The following is a 24,145-nucleotide window of genomic DNA, read 5'->3' as shown; positions in this document are numbered from 1 at the left end:
ACAATTGGGGTTGCCTAGTTATTCTCTGGTGACCAGCAAGAACATGGAAGAGATGAGGATGTACACCCCTTTCCCAGTGCGTGATGTCAGAGGCAGAGACTTGAGCCCAGCCCTCATGGACTGACATTCTAGCTGCAGTGACAGTGCCTGACAGTGAACAAGCCAACAAAAACAATTATAGTTTTGGTGAGTGCAACCCAATAAATAAATCAGGTGCTGTGATGAAGAGGAACACTGGGGAAACGAGGGAAGCAGCTCACTCTAGTCAGGGAGGGCCTCTTAGCTGAGTCCCAAAGGATGAGAAGGAGGTAAGCATGCAGAGGTCTAGGGGAAAAGCAGTCCAGATAGAACAAGTGCAAATGCCATGATGCAGGAAGAGCTTGTTTCAAGAACTGGAGGTAAGATCCGGGTAGTAAGAAGGAGAGCAGGACTAGAGGAGACTGGCAGGCAGGCTGGGCCACAGAACAATGTGGAGTTTGGCCTCTGAAAGCAAAGGCAAGTATCTGGAGGGTTTTAAGCAGGGAAATGTGCTCTATTTCACTCTGCTACTGGGGGAGAACAGTCACAGGGGACAAAAGCCTTTGAGTAGAATTTGATTTTCTTAAACAAAGCATGTACTACTCTGAAAAAAATTAAAATGACTTTGAAATACATTTTTTAATACGTAAAACTTGAGGTCCAAAGAGGACCAAGAACAAAGGACTGGAAATGGAGGTACCACAGGTACTCACATGCCCTTTGACTTGTATCCTAGTAACTCATCAAGTCTTTGCCTAGACCCTACCTACCAAAATTGGACTTCATCTTCCCAAGTCATAAAGGAATAAAAAGCAGTTCAGAACAGTTCCGCTAACCTTTTCCCTCTTGCAGAGCACTTACGGAGTTCAGTGATCGATCGAAAAGACTTAATAATCAAAAGGATTAAGCCCAAGCCCCAGCAAGGAGATGACATCACAGTGGTGGACGTGGAGAAACAGATCGAGGCCTTCCGCAGCCGCCTGGTCCAGATACTGGGGGAGCCGCTCGTCCCACAGCTCCAAGACAAGGTGCACCTGTTGAAGCTCCTGCTTTTCTATGCCGCAGACCTGAACCCTGACGCAGACTCCTCTCCACAGGCCTGGAGCAGACCCTGAGGTCCTTCTAAGCACTGAACGCCAAGAATACCTCCTGAACTCCATCTCAAATTACTTGGAAGTTCTAAAAGTATAAAAAGTAGTTTAAAATCTTATAGGACCAAACCTATCTTATTTATCTGTAGGCTATAATAACTTTCTGTTTAGTAAATATCTTTTTTTTTATAATCCTATCCTAGCCTGTTCTCAGATATGGCTTAAATATATAAGGTGTATATATTTTTTAATAAATTATTTATCTATACTTCTTTTGAAACAGGTAATACTATATGCACTATATGTTTAACATTTCAAGATGTGAAAAAAGAATCCGTGTGCTGAACAAATTCTAGACATCAATGTTATGTCATTCAAGGTACTGACAACCTGTCTCGAAAGAGAAAGAGATATTTGTTTCTCCCTAATGGAAAACAAACATCCTATATTGGACCTGTGATATTGCCTATGAATTTGACTTTGTGGCCAGTCTGTCAAGATCTAATGCAATGAAAGGGGTAAAAACAAAAGGATTGAGTGTGTTACAAAAAATCTGATGTTAAAAGCATACATACAATAAAAAAGCAATGGTTTTTCAAAATACCAAGTTTATCACGCTTCGGTTTCATGACTGCAAGCAGGCAGAATGGAATAACTACTCTTAACAGAACCAAAAAAAGTTCCATCCACATTTGAGAAAGTAGTAAGGATTTTTATTGTCAAAACAGTTAAGAGATACAAGCATAACAGAAAACACAAATAAATTAACTGTTCTGATCATTTTAGACTCCAGGGCATCTCTGTGGGAAGGTCAGCTCAGCTCCTTGTGTAGACACCATACTGTCCAAAGCAAAAGACAGCAGGAATTTGAGACAGTGTTCAAGACAATGATTGAACATGTACACAGTGAGGAGAAATGAAAAGGTGGTTCCCCTCGTCCCTTGCCTCAGTGAGGTACGTGTTTAGAAAGGTATGAGGCTCTTTTGGGGGGAAAATGATTGCATACAGAAAATTTTTTAATTCTTCCACCTCCCAGAAAAGAATTTTTCAGGCCCTGGCCTGAACAAGAAACTCAAAATAGGGTGACACTAGTTCCGTATGAACCGCAAGACTATACTCGAACTGCAGTTGCCACCTCCTTTAAGAAAGTTTAACATCCATTTATCTATACCAAACCAGTAGACTGGATTTTCTCCCTTCGGAAGTTTTCAGCCAAATGGGAGTTAAATTAATCTCACTTTAAAGTGCAACAAAGGATATGTAAGGCTAGTGTTTGTTCTGTGACACACAAAAGAGAAGCATCCCTCCAACAGCACTGGCCCAAGAGGTACTACGTAAGAACTGGCTGCAGGACAAAGTGATCCATGAGGTCTACCAAAAAGCAAGGAGATTCCGGTTTCAGCAGAAAACAGAGGGGATCCCTACCAAGGCTGGCTCTTAACTATACCCAGATCTCAAACAGATCCTGGGTCCCCATAACTGACAAGGCTGGAGCACACAGTGCCAGCACAGCCAAGAGGCCCAAAGTCATCTAAACTAGTCAGTGAACGCCTCTATGCCATGATTTGTCCATGTGCACATGGACAGTGGTAAAGGAATCAAGAAGCCTTGGTTTTGGAACAACACAAATATTATTTACCTATTAAGTAATGATCAAAGTTCTTGTGTAGGGTAAATGATACAAAAATAGGTAATGAGGTCCCCATACATCACTGCTGAGGTTTAGTCTAACTTTAAACTAAAGCAGTACAAAATGGCTTCTTCCACACAAGGACAAGCTTTGCACTAATGTTTCTCAAAAGCCAGTTATGTCTCCAGCTCTAGGCTCAGTTTGAGAGTTTTTTAAAAAGAGAAAACAAAACTTTTCCTATGTCAGAGCCAAGGTAAAGGGGAGCTGGGCTCAAGCCACCTCTATCCAGAGTCCCTGGAACAGAAAGGGCTCTAGAAGCCAGTGGGTGTGAGAACATTCAAGTCCCGCGGTTTTAGATTGTGGGCCCGCGGCAGCTGTTTCTTCCCTTCTATCACTGGGATGTCCATTTTGGGTGGCTTGAACACTGCTGGATCCTCGGCCATTCGGGTGGCTTGTGTGCGAATCAGTTCCATTGGAGAAGGCTTCTGGGCTCCTTTGTAGGCCTGGATGGCAAAACCTCCTACAGAAGTAAACCACAGAGCAAACGATTTCAAAATTAGTAAGCAGCTACCAACATACATGGTAAAATGCCCGCCACTGCTCTCTTCCGTGAAGCGGCAGCCTTACCCGAATCAGACTTCTGGAGGGATCTTGGTCCAAAGACGCTCCATTTATCTGCCGAGCTTCTGTCTTTTTCCCCGCTTCCAGAATCCATGGTGCTAAGATTGGGGCCAGGTAAGGCTGTGGAAGAACCAGAAGTGAACCAGCCTCTGGAAGAGAAAGAATGAAATGGTAACACATCCTCTTCCTACACCTCTAGAAGTGTCCCACGCCAGGACTAGGGACTGTCAGCTCCCCCTCCTGGCTCGGAAGCCACAGGCTGACCTCCCAGTGTTGGACGTGGCACTGGCTTTGCTTTAGCCCACGGCTACTGGGGGGGTGGGGGTTGCAGGAAGGGCTCACCTGGGCTTCTGCTTAGGGGATGAGTGGGGGCTGCTGCTTGGGGTGGACTGGGTGGAGGCCGGCTGCTTCTCCTCTCTTGTTATCTCTCCGCTCTGGAGCTTTAGTTTCTGCTCAGATGGGTAAGAAGAGAGGCTTTTTAAAAATCACAGCAAATACAAAACAGCTAAGTTTGGGTATAAACAACCTGGTTCACACTAACTTCAGGCAAAAGGAAACATTAAGAGGTGAAATAGTTTTGGATTATAGGAAGATATTCCTTTGATTCTGCCATACTAGAGTTCCATCTTTTAAAAAAATGTATTCATTCTATAGCATATCCTGAACATCTCTGTACTAATTCCACACCAGAGCTTTCGACTGTCCACATTGACCAACCAATAAGTGGACGAGCCAGAACCCCAGTGGCGGGCCTTCCTCAACTGCCCTCTTTGCCGCTACCGTGCACACCCCGCCATCCCCAGCCTCTCAGCGCGGACTTGGCCGCTAACCCCTCCAGCTAAATGCTCCCTCTGTGCAGCCCTTCCTTCCCATAACCAGTCACTCCAGCTGCCCTCAGCATTGTAAACAGACATCTAACAGACAGACCAGCACTCTAGCAGGGGAGACAAGCCTACTTCTCACTGCTCCTAGGTCAAGGCTTCCATACGGTCTCCGTGCTCCGTGTCTAGTACACCAATGCTCAGCCCAGGCTATACTTCAAACAAATGACCGTGATGAATTTTCTCAACACTCAACATATCAAGTTACATGAGCTGGCATTTCAGCCATCCTCATGTTCTACTCCTATGGCCAAGATGCAGAAGGTGGGCCAGATTCAGTTCCACCATTATATGGGGTGAACTGTGCAAATGGAATTCAGACTGACACCTACCCTGGAAAGTTCTCAGTGTCAAAGGCTGACAGTGCCCCTCTCCGGAAGGACCTGTCTTGTCTGAGAGCTTAAGCTGGACACCAAACCAACCCTGACCCGCCACAGCAGTGGTTTTAAGTTTAGTGTGCAAACATCATCCGGGATGCTCATTACAAAATGCAGCCATCCACAACGTCTCATAGCCCTGCCCACAGGCCACTAACCCCCAACTATTCCTCCTCCATGTATTGTATATCATGATCCTCCTTGTGAGCCCCTCGGGAGCCAGATTCTCAGGCAACTCTGGAATATGGAGAAAAACCAACAGGAAATAGGGCATCAGGAGACTTGATTTCAGGTACTATGACTGGTTAATAAATACATAACCCTGGACCTCAGTTTCTTCATTTATAGAACATGGATGTATCTATGTCAGAGGATTAATAAGAAGATGAAGTGAATATGAGTGCTTGATAAATCTTAAAAGCACTATTAAGTATAAAGTGATATTCCCTGAAAGAAAATCATTTGAAACTATTTTATTTTATTCATACAATTATTTGGTCATTATTAACCTTACTGAAAATTCTCCATTTGTTCCAATTTTTAAAATGAAAGCAAAAACATCCCAATTCTATATTTATTTTAATTTTTAAAAAACTAAACATAGAGCATAACATTCCTTTCTAGCCAGTGTTACCTCTGTTGAGGTTGCCTGACTCCCATTTCTCGCCCTCAGAGTCAATCACCCTGGTACATAGTGACCCACGTTGGCTTTGTTGTTCATAACGTGCTCACACATATCACCTGTGTAAGCTCAGAATCTCATCTGACCCTCCGAACTAGAAGTAAGGGAAACAGTAAGTTTTATAGATGGATAAGCAGAAACTACGAGGCCAAGAGCCCGGGAGCTTTCAGCTAGAAAGTGCGACCACAAGGGGGACTAAACCTGCTCTAAATTCCTCGCTCAAGCCTCTTTCCACCACTCTCCACACCCCCAACTAGCTGAGCTGGTAACTTCAAAACCACAGCCACACCTCAAGCTGTGAATGATGAGAGTTTTGTTTTTTTGTTTGTGTTTTTGTTTTTTTTGCGGTACACGGGCCTCTCACTGTTATGGCCTCTCCCGTTGTGGAGCACAGGCTCCGGATGTGCAGGCTCAGCGGCCATGGCTCACGGGCCCAGCCGCCCCGCGGCACGTGGGATCTTCCCGGACCGGGGCACGAACCCGTGTCCCCTGTATCCACAGGCGGACTCTCAACCACTGCGCCACCCGGGAAGCCCGAGGGTTTTGTTTTTTAAAAGTTCCTAAGAAACAAGCTTACGTGGAGTGCTTCTGCCACTCGAAGGTACTTGGTCTCCTCGGTGGTGAGGCCCTTGTGGGGTGTGTAGCCAGCATCTCTCAGCCCTGCCTGTTGCTCAAAACGCTGAATGCTCTCCTGGGTCTGTTCTGGGAACAGAGGAGATAACAGTCATGCCCATCCCCCTCTCCCATCACAAACTGGAGGAGATGAACACAGATATCCACTGTTCTCCCCGGGAGCAAGAGCATACACACTGGCCATCCGAAAAGGATGCCCAGACAGGCATCGTGGCAGGAATTCTGAACCTCACATGAAGCCTAGGCAGAAAGAAGCCTTCCCTTACAGCAAGCTAAAGAGCAGGTTACTCCTAAAGGGACAGCCTGATAACCTCCAGGGAAACACTCCTTACCTTCCTCTCATTTATACCCTAGGACATTTTCTTTGTATTCAGAAATGCAACATGAAGAAGGCAGCTGACATGCAGAAACAGTGCAAGTTCTCCAAATATAAAGTTTCCTCAGAGATACTCACCACCCTCTTTACGATCTTCACCAAAGAGAAATGGGCCACGTTTAGGACAGATGGCACCAAAGTAGCAACTGGATCCAAACCAGAGAGAATGTGCCTTGAACTAACCAAGGTCTACTGATCCAATGTTTCCTGTGTGTGAAACTGCCCACCACAGTGCCTGGCACAGCAGGCAGGACTCAACTCACTATCAGGGCAGTCTGACCCGATTATCTTGTCATCAATGTCAGTTATACCTGGGAATGACTGACAGTGGAGTTTTTGCTTAATCTGTACACACACTATGTAATACACCCCCATGTACAAGAATGTGGCAGCTGAGGACCAAAAGTCCAGATGCCAGATGTCCTTTATGACTTAGTCATTCCCCTTCTAAGGGACTAGTTTATTTCCAACAGAAATAGAAGCAAAGGAAACATACACACACACACACACACTAAATGTATAAAGGTGTTTTCCAGTCTTGCCATGTAGTCACTTGAAAATTTTAAAAGCAGGAAAGGATTTAATGAATACGATACCTGGTATTTAAAATGCCAGGATTTTAAATGCAGCTTTTTTTTTAAATTTATGACTACAGCAACATGAAAAGTTCATCGTAATATTAATTGAAAAAATATTGATAGAATGGTTTGTCTATTAGATTTGCAATTATATAAAAATATGCATATATGTGGAAATGACTAAGCCAAATAAGTATCTGAGTGATAGTAATATATACTGGGGCGCTATAATGTTCTATACTGTTAGTAAACTCTATTTTCAATAAAGAAGTTACACTGTTCTAAAAGAACAATGACTAAGCTTCCTAACACTGCCAGGACACCTTCTCAAGCTTGCAAAATACAAGCAATAGTTGCTGATTCAAACAGTGCATTTATGTGTGAATAAGAAAAAGTCCAAGTAAGAGTTTGGACTTTTGGTTCCTGGGTGAGTTCTTCAGGAATTGCCCAAGACTAACTGATGCCCTCCAGAGCAGATAAACAAGGGCTTCCGACATCAAAACTGAGCCAACTAAAGAGAACCCCTATGTGCCCTGCCCCTGGCAGAGGCTGCTGCTGACAAGCAGAGCTGTATATCTAATAATTGTTAACTTCCCACTAGAAGCAACTAGAAGGGCCCTCTGGAACCAACAAGTTTAGTTAACTTGTAAGATTTTTTTTAAAAATTCAAGCTCTCGTTTCCAGTCTTATCAGGACCACAAATCACACATTCTTAAGACCAAAGACACTTGAGGCACCAATCTTGTCTCAAGATCCAAGAGGAGGAACAACTTTGAGCCATTTAATTTAAAAAAATAAGCGCAGGGGCGGTGGGAGATGTCTCAGTGTGTCTCCTTCTCCAGCAGAGCTTGAAACAGTAACAGCAGCCGCTCCCGGCCACTGAGCACTGGTGCCATCTAATCCTCCCCTCCACCTGCCGGCCAGATTCCCCATCTCACAGAGGAGGAAACAGCCTCAGTAGTTAAGTAACTTGCCCAAGGTCACGCTGATGGATATGGGAAAATAAGGCTGTAGCAACGAAGCAGCAGGAGTGCACCTAAATCAACTGAGATGCTTAACGTTGGGCAAGTCTTCCACCTAAATGTAGCTTCAACACTGGTGATGACTCAGCAGCCAGACTGACCTCTGCCGGGCTGGGTTAGGACAGGTTAAGGCAAGTGTGTCTGCAGAGCTCCCCCAGCTAGTTGTAGGAAGCCTAAACTCTTCCCCGCCCCCAGTTCTGAGAGCGCAGAATGCTTACTTGTGATCAGAGAACTCATGATGACATGGGTAGCTTTAGCCTTCACCACGGGGACCTTGTCCGCATCAATGGCCGATGGCAGGGCACAGGATGAGACGCTGGCCTCTCCTTCCTCCACCTGTTCAAGAGGGGCAAGGAGGCACCTGAGCCAGACAAGGGAGTCACACGCCTCAACTTACTCCTCTGGGAGTAATCAGATACAGGAGAAAATATGTGAAGGGGGGCTTGGTTGTCCACACCCAATTAGATATGTATTATCCATAGTGACAAAAGATATGACATCATACGAATAGCCTGTATTTATAAAAGTGGGAGAGCCAGAATTTGAAGCTCTGAGCTCTATTATCTTTCCAGATTATGTCTGTCCAAAACACAATATGCCCCTAAGGATACAGAAGAAACAACTATTACTAAGCATTGACCGTGTACCAAGCACCATGCTTGCTTTTGCTTAATTAATCACTGCATTTGCTAAGTGGTTCGCAAATTTTGCCAAGCACCAGAATCCCCTGGAGGGCTTGTTAAACAGACTGCTGGGCCCCAACCCAGAGCTGATTCAGTAGGTAGGGCTCAAGAATTTTGTTTCTAACAAATTACTAAGTGATGCTGATGCTGTTGGTCCCTGAGGCCACACTTCGAGGACCACTGCTCTAAGGGTTCAATAACGGTCTTTTAAAACAAACCAGAAAGTCTACGTAGCTCCTCAGCTTTAACATGAGAGAGCTGGAGCACGCTGCCTTCCTTAATCTAAACGCCTGACACCGTGCTCAGGACTAACTGGAAGCAGAGGACTGGGTTTTACTCTTTGTTCTCTACTTCTCCAAAGGAATCGAGAAGAAAGATGGTCAGAAAGGAGGGGAGTAGAAGGAAGTATTGAAATGTTGTATCCCTGTTACAAAACAGGATTTAAACTCTTCAGCTGTGACCTTACTCGAGCAAAACTTGAACCTCTGCTTTCTCACTTGGAAGACGGCTGACAATTGGGACATGGATGCCTAGGGCATGGATGGTTAGGACAAACAAAAGAATGCATGTAATGAGTCAAGTTGAGCTCTCCTTAGAAAGGCCAGTTGTTCCAAACTGTCAGCTGTTCCAGCTGGGACACAGCAGAAAACTGGAAGCCCATTCTTTGCCTAGAGGAGCAAGCAGCAGCCTTCATAAATGAAGAGGGTAGTGGGCTGCCCTCCCAAGAGCTATCAGGAGCCTTGCTTCTTTTCTGCTCCGGTCCCTTGAGTCTGCTGTTTTGGCATCACAGGCAGGCTGCTGGGGCCCTTTCCCCCTAGTACTGCCAATACTTTTTACACAAAATGTTTCCACCTCAACAACTGACTGGGTCAGATTTCAGTAGAAAACTGATATAGGGAACTTCCCCCAGAGCTGTAGGGGGTACTTTCATAGCAAGGAGCGCCCTGTTCTGAGAGCTTAATGGTATGTGGGGGGCGGGGGGGCGGGGAAGGGAGGGACACTACACTCTTTAGAAAGGAAGGATCACATACAGCTCTGCCAAGGGAAGCTAAGCCCGGAGCCAGGAGTCACAACATCAGCTCCACACCTAATATGTGCCAGGCCTTTCAATCCTCTTTTTTTTTTATATAAATTTATCTATTTTATTTATTTATTTTTGGCTGCGTTGGGTCTTCGTTGCTGTGCGCGGGTTTTCTCTAGCTGCGGCGAGCGGGGGCTACTCTTCGTTGCGGTGCACGGGCTTCCCACTGCGGTGGCTTCTCTTGTTGCGGAGCACGGGCTCTAGGTGCGTGGGCTCAGTAGTTGTGGCTCTCGGGCTCTAGAGCGCAGGCTCCGTAGTTGTGGCGCACGGGCTTAGTTGCTCCATGGCATGTGGGATCTTCCCAGACCAGGGCTTGAACCCGTGTCCGCTGCAATGGCAGGCAGATTCTTAACCACTGTGCCACCAGGGAAGTCCCTCCATTCCTCTTTTATTTAATCCCCATGGCACCTCCATGACAAAGTATTTTCATCTCTCACACAGAGACACTGTGGCTCAGGGGTGAAGCCCAAGCTCACAGCTGGTGCACAGACTGTTAGGTGGCTCACACCCAGGTCTGCTTAGACAGCTGCTTACTGGTACTTGCTGTCAGGACCTAGCTGTCACACAGCTCAAAGTGCAGTGAAACGATAGCTGCAGCTTAAAAGGATTCATCTGAACTGGGTGGGCCTAGCTTATTCAGGCAACAGGACCACCTTTCTGGCATTCTTGGTGGTTGGAAAGTCAGAGGCGAGAGAGACACAGTCCCTGCAGTCAGGAAGCACAGGCTTCAGAAACAAGCCTGCAACAAGCATGTCAGAACCCATGAAGCCCAACTGCACAAAAGGGCTGTGAGAGCAGATCAGTGTGTAACGAGGTATGTGTGTGCATGTGTGTGCATGTCAGGAGGGCCTTACAAAGGAGGCAGCTCTCACATAGGATGGCAGTGGGGAAGGGCATCTGAGGCAGGAGGGACAGCATGAGGAAAAGCACAGCATATGTTCAGGAAAGAGCCAATTTTTAATCACTCAATGAGCATCTTTTTGCAATCACTTTATGCCAAGTCCTCTGCTAGATACTGTAGATGGAGTATGAATCAGACAGGGCCCCTGCCTCCAGGAAGCTAATGGAGGGCAATGAAGTAACACAGGGATTGTAACAGGGGTCCACAGTACACTGGAGACCTCAAAAGGAGGGGTGATAGTCTTACTGGGAGGATGGAGGAAAATCACAGAAGAGATGGTTGAGCTAAGACTTAAAGGATGCCATCTGTCAGGCAGATGAAGTACGAGGATAGGATGGGGACTGTGAACATTCCAGGCAATCGGAGCAGCGAGAAGCAAAGACTTAGAGGCATCAAATACCCTATTAAATACAAGAAATCTTAGGTGACTTGCATGGCTGGATCACAGGGGGTGGGGGGTGGATTCGGAGGGGAGGGAGCGCAGACAGGACCTGGACCATGCAGAGCCAGACTAAGACTAAGGAGCTTGGATTTAATACTGTGGAAACGAGGGTGGGGAGGACGAGGAGGAGAGGGGATGGGGAGCTTGTATTTCAGGTAGAAGACACAGCCATTCTAGTTTTGAATTAAAAAGGAAAAAGGCCTACCAACTCTACAGAAAACATAACATATACAGGGATTGGTGGCTGCCCAATTCTATGGGTGTCAGGAGCCGCTGACAGCTTCTGGAGCAGAGGGAGGAGAACGAAGGGGTCGGGCCTGCCAACAGCAGTCAGCGGGGTCAGATACCTTGGCGAGGTGCTGATACTTGCGCTCTGGAATCACTGGCTTCCAGGGGATGCTGCCCATGTCCGATGGAGGAGGAGTCATGGGCGTAGGGTCCTCGAGGGCATCATCATAGCTGAATGCCCGGCGGTACATCCCGATGGGCAGGGACATCTTGCCTAGAGGCCCACTAGGCTCAAGAGCTAAGAACAGACACACCTGTCAGGATGGGCTCATCAGCTGAACATACCAGTAGCTTTAAATTAATCTGTAGGCAGGAAAGCTCTGAAACACTCTTATTCTGGGACAGAGCAAGAAAAGCTCGTTCTGGAAGAGCTAATCCAGTCAAGGTAAGGTAACTACAAATTCCTTCCTCTCTGCCTGACACTGGATTCTCCACTTAACCCACACAGCAGCCCTAATCCATTTTTATGGATTAGGAAACCAAAATTCAATTTCAATTTACCTGAGCAAGGTCACATAACTTCAAAGTGCAGTAAGAAATCAAAACCCAAAGCAATCTGATTTCAAAGCTTGTATTCTTTTTTTTTTTTTTTTTTGGGGGGTACGCGGGCCTCTCACCGTTGTGGCCTCTCCCGTGGCGGAGCACAGGCTCCGGACGTGCAGGCTCAGCAGCCATGGCTCACGGGCCCAGCCACTCCGTGGCATGTGGGATCTTCCCAGACCGGGGCACGAACCCGTGACCCCTGCGTCAGCAGGCAGACTCTCAACCACTGCGCCACCAGGGAAGCCCTCAAAGCTTGTATTCTTTAGGCCACAGAAGCCCATGGCAATCCCAAGACTCTCAACTCAGGCAAAACTGAGGATATGCAGTCTTGGGAATTCCCTGGCAGTCTAGTGGTTAGGACTCCACGCTTTCACTGCTGAGGGCCAGGGTTCAATCCCTGGTTGGGGGGACTAAAATCCCACAAGCCTCATGGCCAAAAAAAACAAAAAAAACCACCATGAAATCTTGTTCCCAGTTTATACATGAGGAAATGAAGGCCCAGAGGTGGAAAATACTCTGTCTTTACTAACTCACCTAAGATAACAAGAGCACCATGACAAGAAATATGTCAAATAATATGCTGTCCAGCAGCATCTAGAACAGTTTCGAATGTTCTATATGACTTAAATGGCACAGCCAATTTTCATCACAGAAACTACTGACAACGGTTCTCACAAAGCACTGCCAGCTGATCCTGCCATTCCTGTCCACCGGAACGGACTGGCAGAATGCCCCAGTGACGCAGGCTCCCCACCTCAAGGGCACACTCAGCTCTGCCAGATCAGGGAGCAAAGTTCATTTTGTTTGTTTGCTGATCCTTTCAGAGCAGAACTAACGTCCAGATCCTGCCTTCAGTGTGACATTATCCTGCTGCTATAATTACACAATCACACTCTCCAAGACATCAACCTGTTCGGCAATAAGTCCAAAACCAGCAAAGACATTCCATGTAAACAACAAGAGGGCCAAGCAGTTACCATTATTATTATGATTAATGACAATTACTAACAAATCCATAGAAACAGAAAGAGGATTAGTAGTTGCCAGGACCTGGGGGGAGGGAGGAGCCACAGCAGTGACTACTAAAGGGACAAGGTTTTCTTTTGTGGGTGAGGAAGATGTTCTGGAATCAGACAGTGGTGATGGTTGCACAACCTTGTGAATATACTAAAAATCACTATACTGTTCATTTTAAATGGCTGAATTGTATGGTATGTGAATTATCTCAATTAAAACAAACACACAAGCAAATCATAATTACAAGTACCCTTCCTTGCCAGGAACTTACATCCCTCATCTTTCCTAATCCTCATTAAGCAGATATTCTTCCCCTTTTCCAGCTCAGGAAACTGAGGCATAGATCTTAAGCAACACCCCACTAGCAAGTGTGAGGTGGGGGCTGGAACACAGATCTCAGCCAGCTCTCACACCCGCCACGCAACACTCCATGCTCCACACACTATAAGCATTAACCTAATGCATGCAACCCTGCGGCCAGGGTGCTTACAGGGAGTTCACAGTCATCACAACGACAATGAAAGACAAACTAAAACACAGGTTGATGAAGTTAGAGACTAGAGATGGATCCTTATCGGGAGACACAAGGGAGACTCCTATGACTCCACTTAATTTGGGAGCAATTTCGGAAACATCTTAAAGACTCATCCCAAGAGCCATCCCAATAGCCTTCCTAAGAATAATAATAAAGTCAGCTAATATTTACTAGGAGATAAATTCCCACAAATAGAGACCAAAAAATTTTCTGGGCAGTAAATGTATATTCATCTTTAACTCACATTTTCATGTATTTTATGTTTGATCTTCACAGCAAACCTGAGAGACAGGCACTATCATCTATACTTTACTGAGAATCAAAAATTGAGTGATTCAGATTTTAAAAATCACTAGCCCTTCCCACTAAAACAGTCCAAGGAGGAATCAATGACTTCACTAACCCAGAAATTATAACCCTGTACAGACCCAAGACTCACTAAATGTTGCAGTGAGCATTTTCATGACTAAGTTCAATGTGTCTTGAAATCAGGCTGGTGCCTTTTTGCCCAAACTTTCATTCCTCCCACCCTCCTATCTCCTCCTCACAAAAAAAGGGGGTGAGTTTAATCATTTTGGTTTAAGAACTACGCAGCTTATTCTAAATTTTTATTTGATACATAGGAAAGTGACAAATCTGTCATACCCTTAAGTGAAATAACTGTTCTCTTTCAAGTCAGATTTTTGGGTTCACACCCTGGCTGGGTGGTTAATAAGATAATATTTAAATGATGCCAATCTATTAAGTCTAAATACTCTCCTGGTGGCACAGAGTTACTACTGATATGTGGTTCAGAAAAAGTAGTTTCTGTCTAGCTCAAAATGTTAAGGGCAAAACATAACTTTACCAAAAAGAATTAAGTTTACCAGGCACTTCTGGTTGTCTCGAAGCCATTGAAAGACTGGGATCCAGGTGCTTTTTCTATACAGAATTCAGAGCTGAGTCCCTGCCACCTAATAAAAACAACAAAGGGCATTTTCTTACAGTGAACACCAAAGAATAGCTCCAATGCTGTTCTTCTGACAAGCACACAGAGTTTTATGGCTTGGTTACAAGGTTGAAACACACACAAAAGAGGGACAAACATGCGAGGGAGAAAAAAAAGGAAAAAATCAAAGGTCTCACTGTACCTGTCACACAGACACCATACACAGTGAAAAGGTCACCTTACCAGAGCGAAATGATGTGACGATTATGCTGACAGATATTAATGAGGAACACTGCTCAGCTGCTGCAAGCTGCTCGGGAAGAGTCCATCCATTCCAGAGGTTCTGAGAACAACAAACAACCACCATTGGCACAGCCCTTCAGAGTCTGCCAAACACCTTCCTGTACTTTCATGTATCTCCTGTAACAACCTTGCGAGAGATACTATACTCATTTCGTTAAATAAGTTAGGGCTCAGGGTCCAAATAACCTGACCCACAGCAAGGGACGAGGGAACCACAGTGGGTAAATTCATTCCTTGCTGCTAGTACTGACTGATATTCATAAGGGTTTTATACAACACTTATCTTGTGTTTTAACCCTTGCAGCAACCCTTGCAAAGCAGGCATTGTTTACCCCCAATTTAAAGAAAAGGAAACTAAAAAGCAGAAGTGATTTGTCCAAGGTTACAGACAAGTGGCCCATCTGTAAGGCAGGTAGTTTCATCTCCATTTTACAGGGGAGTTCAAACAAAGCTCCGAGAAAGCCAAGTTACTTGCTTTTCAGCTTGCTGCACTCCCCCCTCTATCCTGATGAAGCTCAGAAGGCAAAATTGTTAATTCCTCATTAAAGAATATCGCTGAAACCAAAGTCGGCCATCCTCGGGGTCCAGGCAGCATTCCGACCCGACACCTCCCCTTCCACTTCCCAGTGCCCATCCCCTCCCCCTCCCCGCAGAGCTCTGACTTCTCCTTCATAAGATACAGGACAATGCCACCAGGATGTGAAACGCCTGGGCTGACTGAACCGCCTCTTCCACCCGGCGAGGATAAGAAAGATTAAGGCGATTAGGGCCAGGGCCTGGCACAAGCTGAAAGTTCCCCGGGGCAAGGCAAGTAGGAGGCTTGGGAGGTAAGGGCGAGAAATGGGGGGTCCAGGACAAGGCCGGCCTGGTAAAGTAGAGGCGAAGCCCGGTGCCGGGGCTGCGGGGGCATGATCACAGAGATACCCCACGGGGGGACCCCAGAAGGCGGGGCGAGAGATGCACGGAGCGGTCCGGCAAAGGTCTGAGCCTGAGTAAGGGGAGAGGAGAGAAGCACCACGAGGGCCCGGGCCAGGGCCTCGGTGGAGGGGACGGGGGCACGCCCCTCCTTACCGGTGGAGGACCGAGCCCCAAGGAGGGTCCGGTCCGGCTCATCTGGTTACCTGTTTTTCCGCCGCCGCGGAGCCGCCTGCGGCCCGAGCTCCGGCACTAAAGAGGCTCCGAGGACCCACGTCTCTCGAGAGGCTGTGGCGCATTCGGGACCCAAGCCATGGTGTGAGCGGCGCTGTGCCCGTGGCGACACAGAAGGCCCCAGACACCAAACAGGGAGGGACCACAGGCTGCCGGCCCACAGCCTTCCCGATAAAGTCTCCAGAGGCCAAGTCATTTCACGCGAGATTTGGCGGGGGGGGGGGGGCTCGATGCATGCTGGGAGTTGTAGTCCACGGTCGGGAAAGCCCCAGGATCTTAGCTGCACTGCAGGTTGGTAGGGCCAGAGCTCCGTGTGTGGAAACTGCCAGCTCCCATACGAAAAGCTACCCTTGACTAGCATTTTATGCCTGGGTCTGTGACAGGCTGAGGGCAGATGGAGGTGGCATAGTAAAGTGACACCCTCAAACCCGTTTCACGGAGGGGAAGTTGAAGAGATGCGAAGGCACTTTGACTAAGAAGAGGTGAAGTGAGCAGGGACCCTCTTCCAGGAACAGCTGGGTTAGGCAGGGTTCATACTAGTAGCAGAACCAAAAGGGGAAGCAAATAGCACCAGCCTCTGCTAGGTAAGGTGGTCGTAACATTATTTCCCTTTTACACTAAGGAAAGTGACACTTGGAGAGGTGCCAGCTCAACTGTCATACCCTGAAGACTTCTTTTTTCCTTAAAGGGTTTACAAATATGACAAAGCAATAAAGTTGAGGAAGTAAACGAAGTTGAAAAACAATCTATCCACATGTCCAAAGTTTGCCATCAAGGCTCATTTCAAGAGGGCTATAGGGGCTTGGGGCTAGGACTTTTAGATTTCAGCATTTGACCATTGGCCAGGCCTACTGGCGGGACTGAGAGGCTTTCTTCATGCACCTTTAAACTTGAATATGCCAGTAATTAGAGTCTTTTCTAAATTCTGTGATTAGCTTATAAATAGCACAATTACATTGCAGTGTGATTTTTTTCTCGTGTTAAAAGTGTTCTTTCATGGGCTTCCCTGGTGGTGCAGTGGTTGAGAGTCCGCCTGCCGATGCAGGGGACACGGGTTCGTGCCCTGTTCCAGGAAGATCCCGCATGCCGCGGAGCGGCTGGGCCCGTGAGCCATGGCCGCTGAGCCTGCGCGTCCGGAGCCTGTGCTCCGCAACAGGAGAGGCCAAGACAGTGAGAGGCCCGCGTACCGCAAAAAAAAAAATTGTTACTTCAGGGCTTCCCTGGTGGCACAGTGGTTAAGAATCCGCCTGCCAATGCAGGGGACACGGGTTCAAGCCCTGGTCCGGGAAGATCCCACATTCTGCAGAGCAAATAAGTCCGTGTGCCACAACTACTGAGCCTGCTCTCTAGAGCCCGTGAGCCACAACTACTGAAGCCCGCGCACCTAGAGCCCGTGCTCCACAACAAGAGAAGCCGGCACACCACAACAAAGAGTAGCCCCTGCTTGCCGTAACTAGAGAAAGCCCGCACGCAGCAACGAAGACCCAATGCAGCCCAAAATTAATTAATTAAAATAGATTCTCAAAAAAAAAAAGTGTTACTTTGTAAATTTGCAACTTTTAAAATATGCCATAATTTTTGCCCTCTGTGGGGACAAAGCTGACACCTTGCCCTCCTCCATCACAAGGAAGGCATACACATCACATCTTAGTCAGAAGGGGAGGAAAGAGCACTTTGCACCTTTATATAAATTGCAGGACAGGATCACCTTGTTTCAGTCTTATTCCCAAATTAATGAAAGCTGAAGGCTTTCCTGGAAGTTACTGACTCTAACTAAGACAACTTTATCCCTGACTCTTGTGATACTGATGTCTGAAGCTGTGACATGATGTTGGCAGACAGTAGCCGTTTGAGAAAATTGCTGTTTTCCCCAAAGAGCAGACTAGCTATAAACTTTTAGCCTTTGCAAGCTTACAGGGTTTTCCCCTTTAAATGGGTGTTGTATTTTTTATTTAGGGAGCTTATTCTTCTAAAGCCTGGACTTCCTTCGAACCCTTCTTTGTAAGTAAACTACTTTTCTAAATGGTCTGGTTGCATAGCTAAAGAGGATTCAGTCGCAGCTGAATCCATGAGGCCCAAGAAGGGCACCTTCAGAGCTGTTTGATCTCAGGCGGTTTTTCTCAGTGCCGGGGGTGGATCTCTTGTGGCAATAGAGATTCCCCTCCACTGCCTTTTCTGTGCTTTTTTTCTCACTCTGGTTTTGGTTCTTTTTTTCTTTCTTTCTTTCTTTGTTTTAAAGTCTTTATTGCATTTGTTACAATATTGCTTCTGTTTTATGTTTTGGTTTTTTGGCCACGAGGCATGTGGGATCTTAGCTCCCCGACCAGGGATCGAACCCACACCCCCTGCATTGGAAGGTGAAGTCTTAAGCACTGGACCGCCAGGGAAGTCCCTCTGGTTTTGGTTCTTAGCCAAGCCTACTTTTAATTGTCACAGCCACTTTATTTCCCCAAGAGTGGCAGCATCTTTGGGAGGTTGGTCTTTGAGGTCTGATTGTTGGTTCTTATCTGGGGACAGACAACAGTCAAGGGTCCCTGTGTGTGGTTGACCAGGGAATCTGGTTGCCTTTTTATGTATGTTTACAACATACACTTACCACGAAACTAATTTTCTTTTTTTAAAAAAATATTTTTTTTAATTAATTAATTTATTTATTTTATTATTTTTGGGGGGGCTGCGTTGGGTCTTCATTGCTGTGCATGGGCTCTCTCTAGTTGCTGCGAGTGGGGGTTACTCTTCTTTGCGGTGTGCAGGCTTCTCATTGGGGTGGCTTCTCTTATTGTGGAGCACGGGCTCTAGGCGTGTGGGCTCAGTAGTTGTGGCGCACGGGCTTAGTTGCTCCGCGGCATGTGGGATCTTCCCGGACCAAGGCTCGAACCCGTGTCCCCTGCATGGGCAGGAATATTCTTAACCACTGTGTCATCAGGGAAGTCCCGAAACTAATTTTCTAAATACTTTTGACTCGGAATTTTCTTTTTGCACCTCCTTGGGCACTTCATACTTTAATAAACTTGGAGCCTCTGAAATTGACCAGAATCTCTCTTACATCCACCCAGGATGCCCCAAATCATCCTGCATTTCTACTTCATGGGGGACGGGCAGAGAGTGGAACCAGACTCTGCCCACCTGCCTTCCTCTAGACATCTGCGCTCTCTGGTCAGTAACAAGCCCTCAGAAAGGTCCACTCCCTAGATAGACCTGCCAACATTCTCACGACCCATCAGCGGACTGAAACTTGGTCACTGGGATAGTAGCAGGTGGGGCATTTGCATTTTTGGGATCTCTAGACTTGGAACTCTGGAAATCTGCCCCCTATAATATCACAGATAAGGCATTCCACCTAGTAGTGCTTAGGCATTGTCCATTTCCATTGCCCATTTCGCAGCAGAGGAAACTAACACTCTCAAGGGAACTTTGGATAAGATACCTCAGCCAGGAAGCGGCAGAGTTGAAATTCAAGACGGGCTGAGTGCCCAGCTGATAGTTTCGCTGCTGGCTATCCTTGGCCTCAGCTCCTCCACTTTAACGTCCCTGGGGCTAGAGGGTTGAAGGCGCATTCCCAAGGAAGAAACAAAGATCAGTAACACCGCCCTCTAGTGGTGAGGGGTAAAGATTTCACTGAAAAAAATAAGGATGCTTGGTCAGCTGTCAGACTGTCCTTAGAGACAAACTTCTCCCGCCTAATATCACAGATGAAGCAACTAAGGTGCAGAGAACAGAAGGAACCCGGCCACTGTCACAAAGTTAGTCCGGGGCAGTTGGTTAGCTAGAAAATGTGTTTTTGTTTCTTACTTTGTGTCAGGTACTATGCGTGGTACTCAGGATACACTGGGAAGGGTCCCTGGATGTTATAGGCTGACTTGTGTCTTCCCAAAATTCATGTGATGAAATCCCAAACCCCAGTGCGTCAGAACTTAACAGTTATTTATAGATAAGGGCTGTAAAGGGGTGATTAGGTTAAAATAAGGCTGGTGTCCTTATAAGAAGAGGAAGAGGCCCCAGAGTTACACAAGCACAGGGAAAAGGCCATGTGAGGATACAGTGAGAGGTGGCAATTTGCAAGCCAAGAAGAGAGGCTGCAAAAGAAACCAAACCTGCCGGTACCTTGATCTTGGACTTCTAGCCTCCAGAACTGTGAGAAAATTAATTTCTGTTGTTTAAGCCACCCACTCTGTGATACTTTGTTATGGCAGCCCTACCAAACTAATACGAGGAGACAGACAACGAATGAGAGATTATGAATAATTAAAAGCCAGATATCAGGAGGCAAGAGCACCAAGTGCTATGTAATAGGGGGACTGACTCTGGAACATCAGGGGAGGGTGCCCAGAGAAATACGAGTTACAGAGGCAAGGAAGTAGGTGGAAGAGGGTGCTCCACGTGGGGCACCAAAGCAAGGGCAAAGGCCCAGAGGCAGGAGAAAGCTTGTGTCTGAGGAGAATTGGAGGGTGGGGAGCAATTAGCAGAGTCCTTGAGGTGGCAGAGCCCCCACCAGCTCAAGGTTTATAGGCCAAGGTATGGATTTTGGTCTTTCCCCTGAGAGCCATGAGGGTGAGGGGCCACCTGGAAGTGGACATAGTGTAAACAAGTCCATAGTTGGCCTTGGGTGGGGAGGGGAAGAGAGGGGAGAGTTAGAAAGGTTAGTGCAATGGGCCCTGGGGTGATTTTGTTAAGCTAGGTTTTATTAGGGTTGGGGTTTATCTGGACAGCAGTTGGAGCACATTTAAATGCATTGGGAAGAATCAGCAGAGAGGGAAGTGTGCAAGATGCAGGTGAGTAAGGGGTTAAGAGCCCTGAGATGCAGGAAGGGGCACCTGGCATTTGATCAATTACCTAGGGCCTACAGGTCTTTCAGAGACCCACAAAAACATCTTTGAACGCTAAAAGTTAAATGATTGGCTCCAAGATTTTTTTAAAACTGCAGAATCAAAACTAATATGTTTAATTAAATGTCCGCACAACAGAGTATTACATCAACTTCCTTTATGATAATATTTAACTCTCATAAAGATGCCGTTGCATTTGAAAACAAATTGAGAGCTAGATTTTTCTCACCTTGAAAAATACTCCCAATGAGCAACTTAGTGCTCCCCCAAAAAAAACAAAAAGCAAAAAAACATAGCCAATCACAAATTAGACAAGTTGGGACTTCCCTGGTGGCACAGTGGTTAAGAATCTGCCTGCCCATGCAGGGGACACGGGATCAAGCCCTGGTCTGGGAAGATCTCACATGCCGCGGAGCAACTAAGCCCGTGCGCCACAAATACTGAGCCCACACAACACAACTACTGAAGCCCGCGCACCGCAACAAGGAGTAGCCCCCGCTCGCCACAACTAGAGAAAGCCCGCGCACAGCAACAAAGACCCAACTCAGTCAAAAATAAATAAATAAAATAAATAAATTTATTAAAAAAAATTAGACAAGTTATCTGTAGCTAAGTAATTTTTAAAGAAAAACTTTTTAATTATTTAAATATTTTACAGCAATATGTTTAACATGGGACGTGAGTACATTTGAATATGTTTGTTTGGTACAGTATGTGGTGGAATGTTCTAAGGAAGGACAGACTAGGGCAGAGAAGACCTAAAAACCACCCCGGGGTGGGTCCAAAGCATGTGACATGTGAGGGGCTGGCCTCGGAAAGAAGGAAGTTTTCCGTGTGTTTGGTGGAGAAGATTGGCAAGGCCCCCTCTACTGGCTTTTTTGTTGTCGGTGAGGTAGGAGGTGAGCTGTCTCTTCTGTCTGTGAGCAGAGAGGGGGAGGTGAGGTGAGGGGCAAAGAGAGAAGAACGTAAAGATTTGAAATTGCCATTTCAGAGAGTGGAGGAGGAGAAACTGACTGGAAAGTGTGGATGACCCAGTTGAGGCTGGTCACCATGAGTAACTGATAGTGCCAATGTGTCTAGTTGTGTGTATTAAGGAGCATAGTTTAACGGTCTGGAAGCAGGAACACCCTGGATTCACCCAGGGCTGGGGTCCAATAGGGTGAGCAGGATGAAGGGTCAAAGGAGGTGAGGAAGTTAACATCACTTGAGTGCCTACATCGTGTGCACAAGAATAGACACTCTTACATACACTGCCTCATCCATAAGGATCATTATATTGGTTACAATGCGTTTGGCTGCAGTCAAGAGAAAAACTCAACTAACAATGGCCTAAAGGTATTTGTTGTTTATTTAGGAGTCTGTAGGAAATTAGACCTCGGATTGGTTTGGAAGCTCCATAATATCCTCAGAGACCTGGGTTTTCCCTTCCCTTTTGTGCCTTCCCTCAGCAAGTTGGGTTTCATTTTCAGGCTTGGACCTCACGTTTGAACTGTGGTCGCTCCAGCTCACAAAGCGGAGCTTCCTCACATGACAGCACTCTCTGTGGGAAGGGAGAAAATTACTTCCTAGAAGGCTAGCAGTCTTCTACCTACAACCCCTGGGCCAGAACTGAGCCAGATGCTCACCCCTACACTAAAACTGATCAACAGGAACTGGAAGGCTCCAATCATCTTAGTTTTAAGTCATGACTCCTCCCAAGGCTGAGCACATACCAAATAAATAAAGTTGGGATTCTGTTAGCAAGAAAAACAGAGGGATGGCTCTGTTGGATAGGCCACCAACAGTGTCTGCACAATCATTATCCTCATTTTACAGTTGAAGAAACAGGTTCAAAGAGGTTATGTGGCATGATGAAGGTCAGAGTGGGTCCGGAAATTGAGCCCAGATCCTTCTGATACCACTATGCTGTGCCCTGTTCAGGTCTTGCTGACTCTAAGACCAGTTTTCTTTGCATGTAACAATGGTTGCCAACTAGGGGTCCCTATAGCCCCTACAGAGAGTTGGGGAGAGGAGGGAACTTCCTGGGTATTTATTTCCAGTGTAAAAAAATTAATAAAGAGAAACCTTAATTAAATAGTCAAGAGACCAGAAGCAGGGGGCTCTCACACTCTGTGATGATGATAACAGAGCCCAAAAGGAATAAGAAAGATTCCTCTTGGGCTTCCCTGGTGGCGCAGTGGTTGAGAGTCCGCCTGCCGATGCAGGGGACACGGGTTCGTGCCCTGTTCCGGGAAGATCCCACATGCCGCGGAGCGGCTGGGCCCGTGAGCCATGGCCGCTGAGCCTGCGCGTCCAGAGGCTGTGCTCCACAACGGGAAAGGCCACAACAGTGAGAGGCCCGCATACTGCAAAAAAAAAGAAAGATTCCTCTTCCTTCCTGACAAGGACTCATCCAGTGAAAAGCCATGGACTCTTTGTTTACTGTAGCCCTCCCAGCTTCCTTTTCCCCTTTATAAAAGAGTTCTCCTTCCCTTGCCATGCAAGGACTTGCACATGGCTTCCCACAATTGCAGGCCCCAAATTGCAATTCTCTGCTCATCTTGAATAAACCCACCTTGGCTGGAGAAATATCTGGCAGTCTTTTTATTTTAGGTCAACATTTTGGTGGCCCATATGGGGGCCAGAGATGATCCCTGCTGGTTCGAGGACTGGTGAGCAAACAGATGCAGCACCACAATTGAGCCCACTGTCGCTCACTGCTTTTCTCACCAGCCCTGGTCTTTCTCCTGGATCAAGCTCACACTCTCTTTGCCTTTGAAGCTCTCCAGGCTTTTGGGGGGATCTACTTAAAGCTTTCGTCTTTCTGGTTAAGGTCTTGTGCTGTATGCGAGTACTTTTTTCACACCTTGGTCTGATTTTTGAGATCAGAACGTTTCAATTGAAGCTGGCTGAGAAGCTGTGGGCCCATTCCTATGGGAACAAGAGCTGCTTCACTGAAACTGTGCCAGTTCAGCTGTCAGCCCATTCCTTAGGAATAGGGGCTATTCTCTAGAAACTGACTGAGAAAGTCTTTGGCCTGGCTTCTCTGGGACCAACCTGTTTCCTTAGAATTGGATGGTATCAGCTTTCAAGTTGTTTGAGCTGTTTGAAAATTGTTTTTACTCTAGAGAAAAACCTGTAAGAAATAGGATATCAGTTACCTAAATAGTTTGAGGGTGTCCTCCCTATAGTGACTCTGAATGATTTTATGTTTAAAAACTGCATCATTCTTCATGCACATTTCAACAAATGGACCAACCCAACCAAAGGCAATTTAGAATATCAAAGGCCATTTGGAGGAACTTTCGAAATCCACAAACTTAATTTCATTAAAACCAAATTGGACTAAAATGGCTCAAAAATTTTCCAGAACTGAGTTGTATGCCTATTTCAATTGGTACTTTGAGGATTCCCAATGTTATCAGGAGTCTAAAATTGCCTCTCTGAAAAATAAGATTTTAAGATTAAGTACGGCAAATGAAGAAAAACAAAATGGCTCCCAAAGCCTTGGACTCTTCTTCCTTGGCTTCTTTGTCTCCCATTCTGCCTCTGACACCATCT

The 24,145-nt window shown here is 46.4% G+C and overlaps 2 protein-coding genes across 4 annotated transcripts in view; one reads left to right on the top strand and one right to left on the bottom strand.

Annotated features, from left to right (window-relative positions):
• LOC111169871 (SUMO-interacting motif-containing protein 1) overlaps positions 1-7,268 on the top strand; it is a 103,510-nt gene extending 96,242 nt beyond the window's left edge. For both annotated transcript variants that reach the window (XM_022564438.3, XM_022564437.3), the window contains one exon: positions 871-7,268. In XM_022564438.3, the coding sequence (XP_022420146.1) occupies positions 871-1,133 (263 nt within the window). In that variant the 3' untranslated portion in view covers positions 1,134-7,268. The remainder of the gene's footprint in view (positions 1-870) is intronic.
• On the bottom strand, positions 1,801-15,920 carry LOC111169873 (putative monooxygenase p33MONOX). 2 transcript variants are annotated; one of them, XM_022564439.3, is made up of 8 exons: positions 15,752-15,920; positions 14,571-14,670; positions 11,364-11,542; positions 8,128-8,245; positions 5,878-6,002; positions 3,703-3,809; positions 3,367-3,509; positions 1,801-3,259 (listed from the first exon to the last, which is right to left on the bottom strand). In XM_022564439.3, the coding sequence occupies exons 1-8, from the start codon at positions 15,842-15,844 to the stop codon at positions 3,051-3,053; spliced, it is 1,074 nt and encodes a 357-aa protein (XP_022420147.1). In that variant the 5' UTR covers positions 15,845-15,920; the 3' UTR covers positions 1,801-3,050. The 2 variants fall into 2 exon arrangements, with proteins under 2 accessions (XP_022420147.1, XP_022420148.1); XM_022564440.3 differs by lacking the exon at positions 15,752-15,920 and adding an exon at positions 14,266-14,352.
• Positions 15,921-24,145: the final 8,225 nt, after the last annotated feature.

This window comes from Delphinapterus leucas, unplaced genomic scaffold (assembly GCF_059928025.1).
Source record: "Delphinapterus leucas isolate spDelLeu-1000000601 "Yukka" unplaced genomic scaffold, BTC_Dleu_Yukka2 spDelLeu_asBTCV2_sq25, whole genome shotgun sequence".
Taxonomy (NCBI): Eukaryota; Metazoa; Chordata; class Mammalia; order Artiodactyla; family Monodontidae; genus Delphinapterus; species Delphinapterus leucas.
Note: the sequence above shows the minus strand (reverse complement) of the source record. Positions and strands in the feature narration are given on the sequence as shown.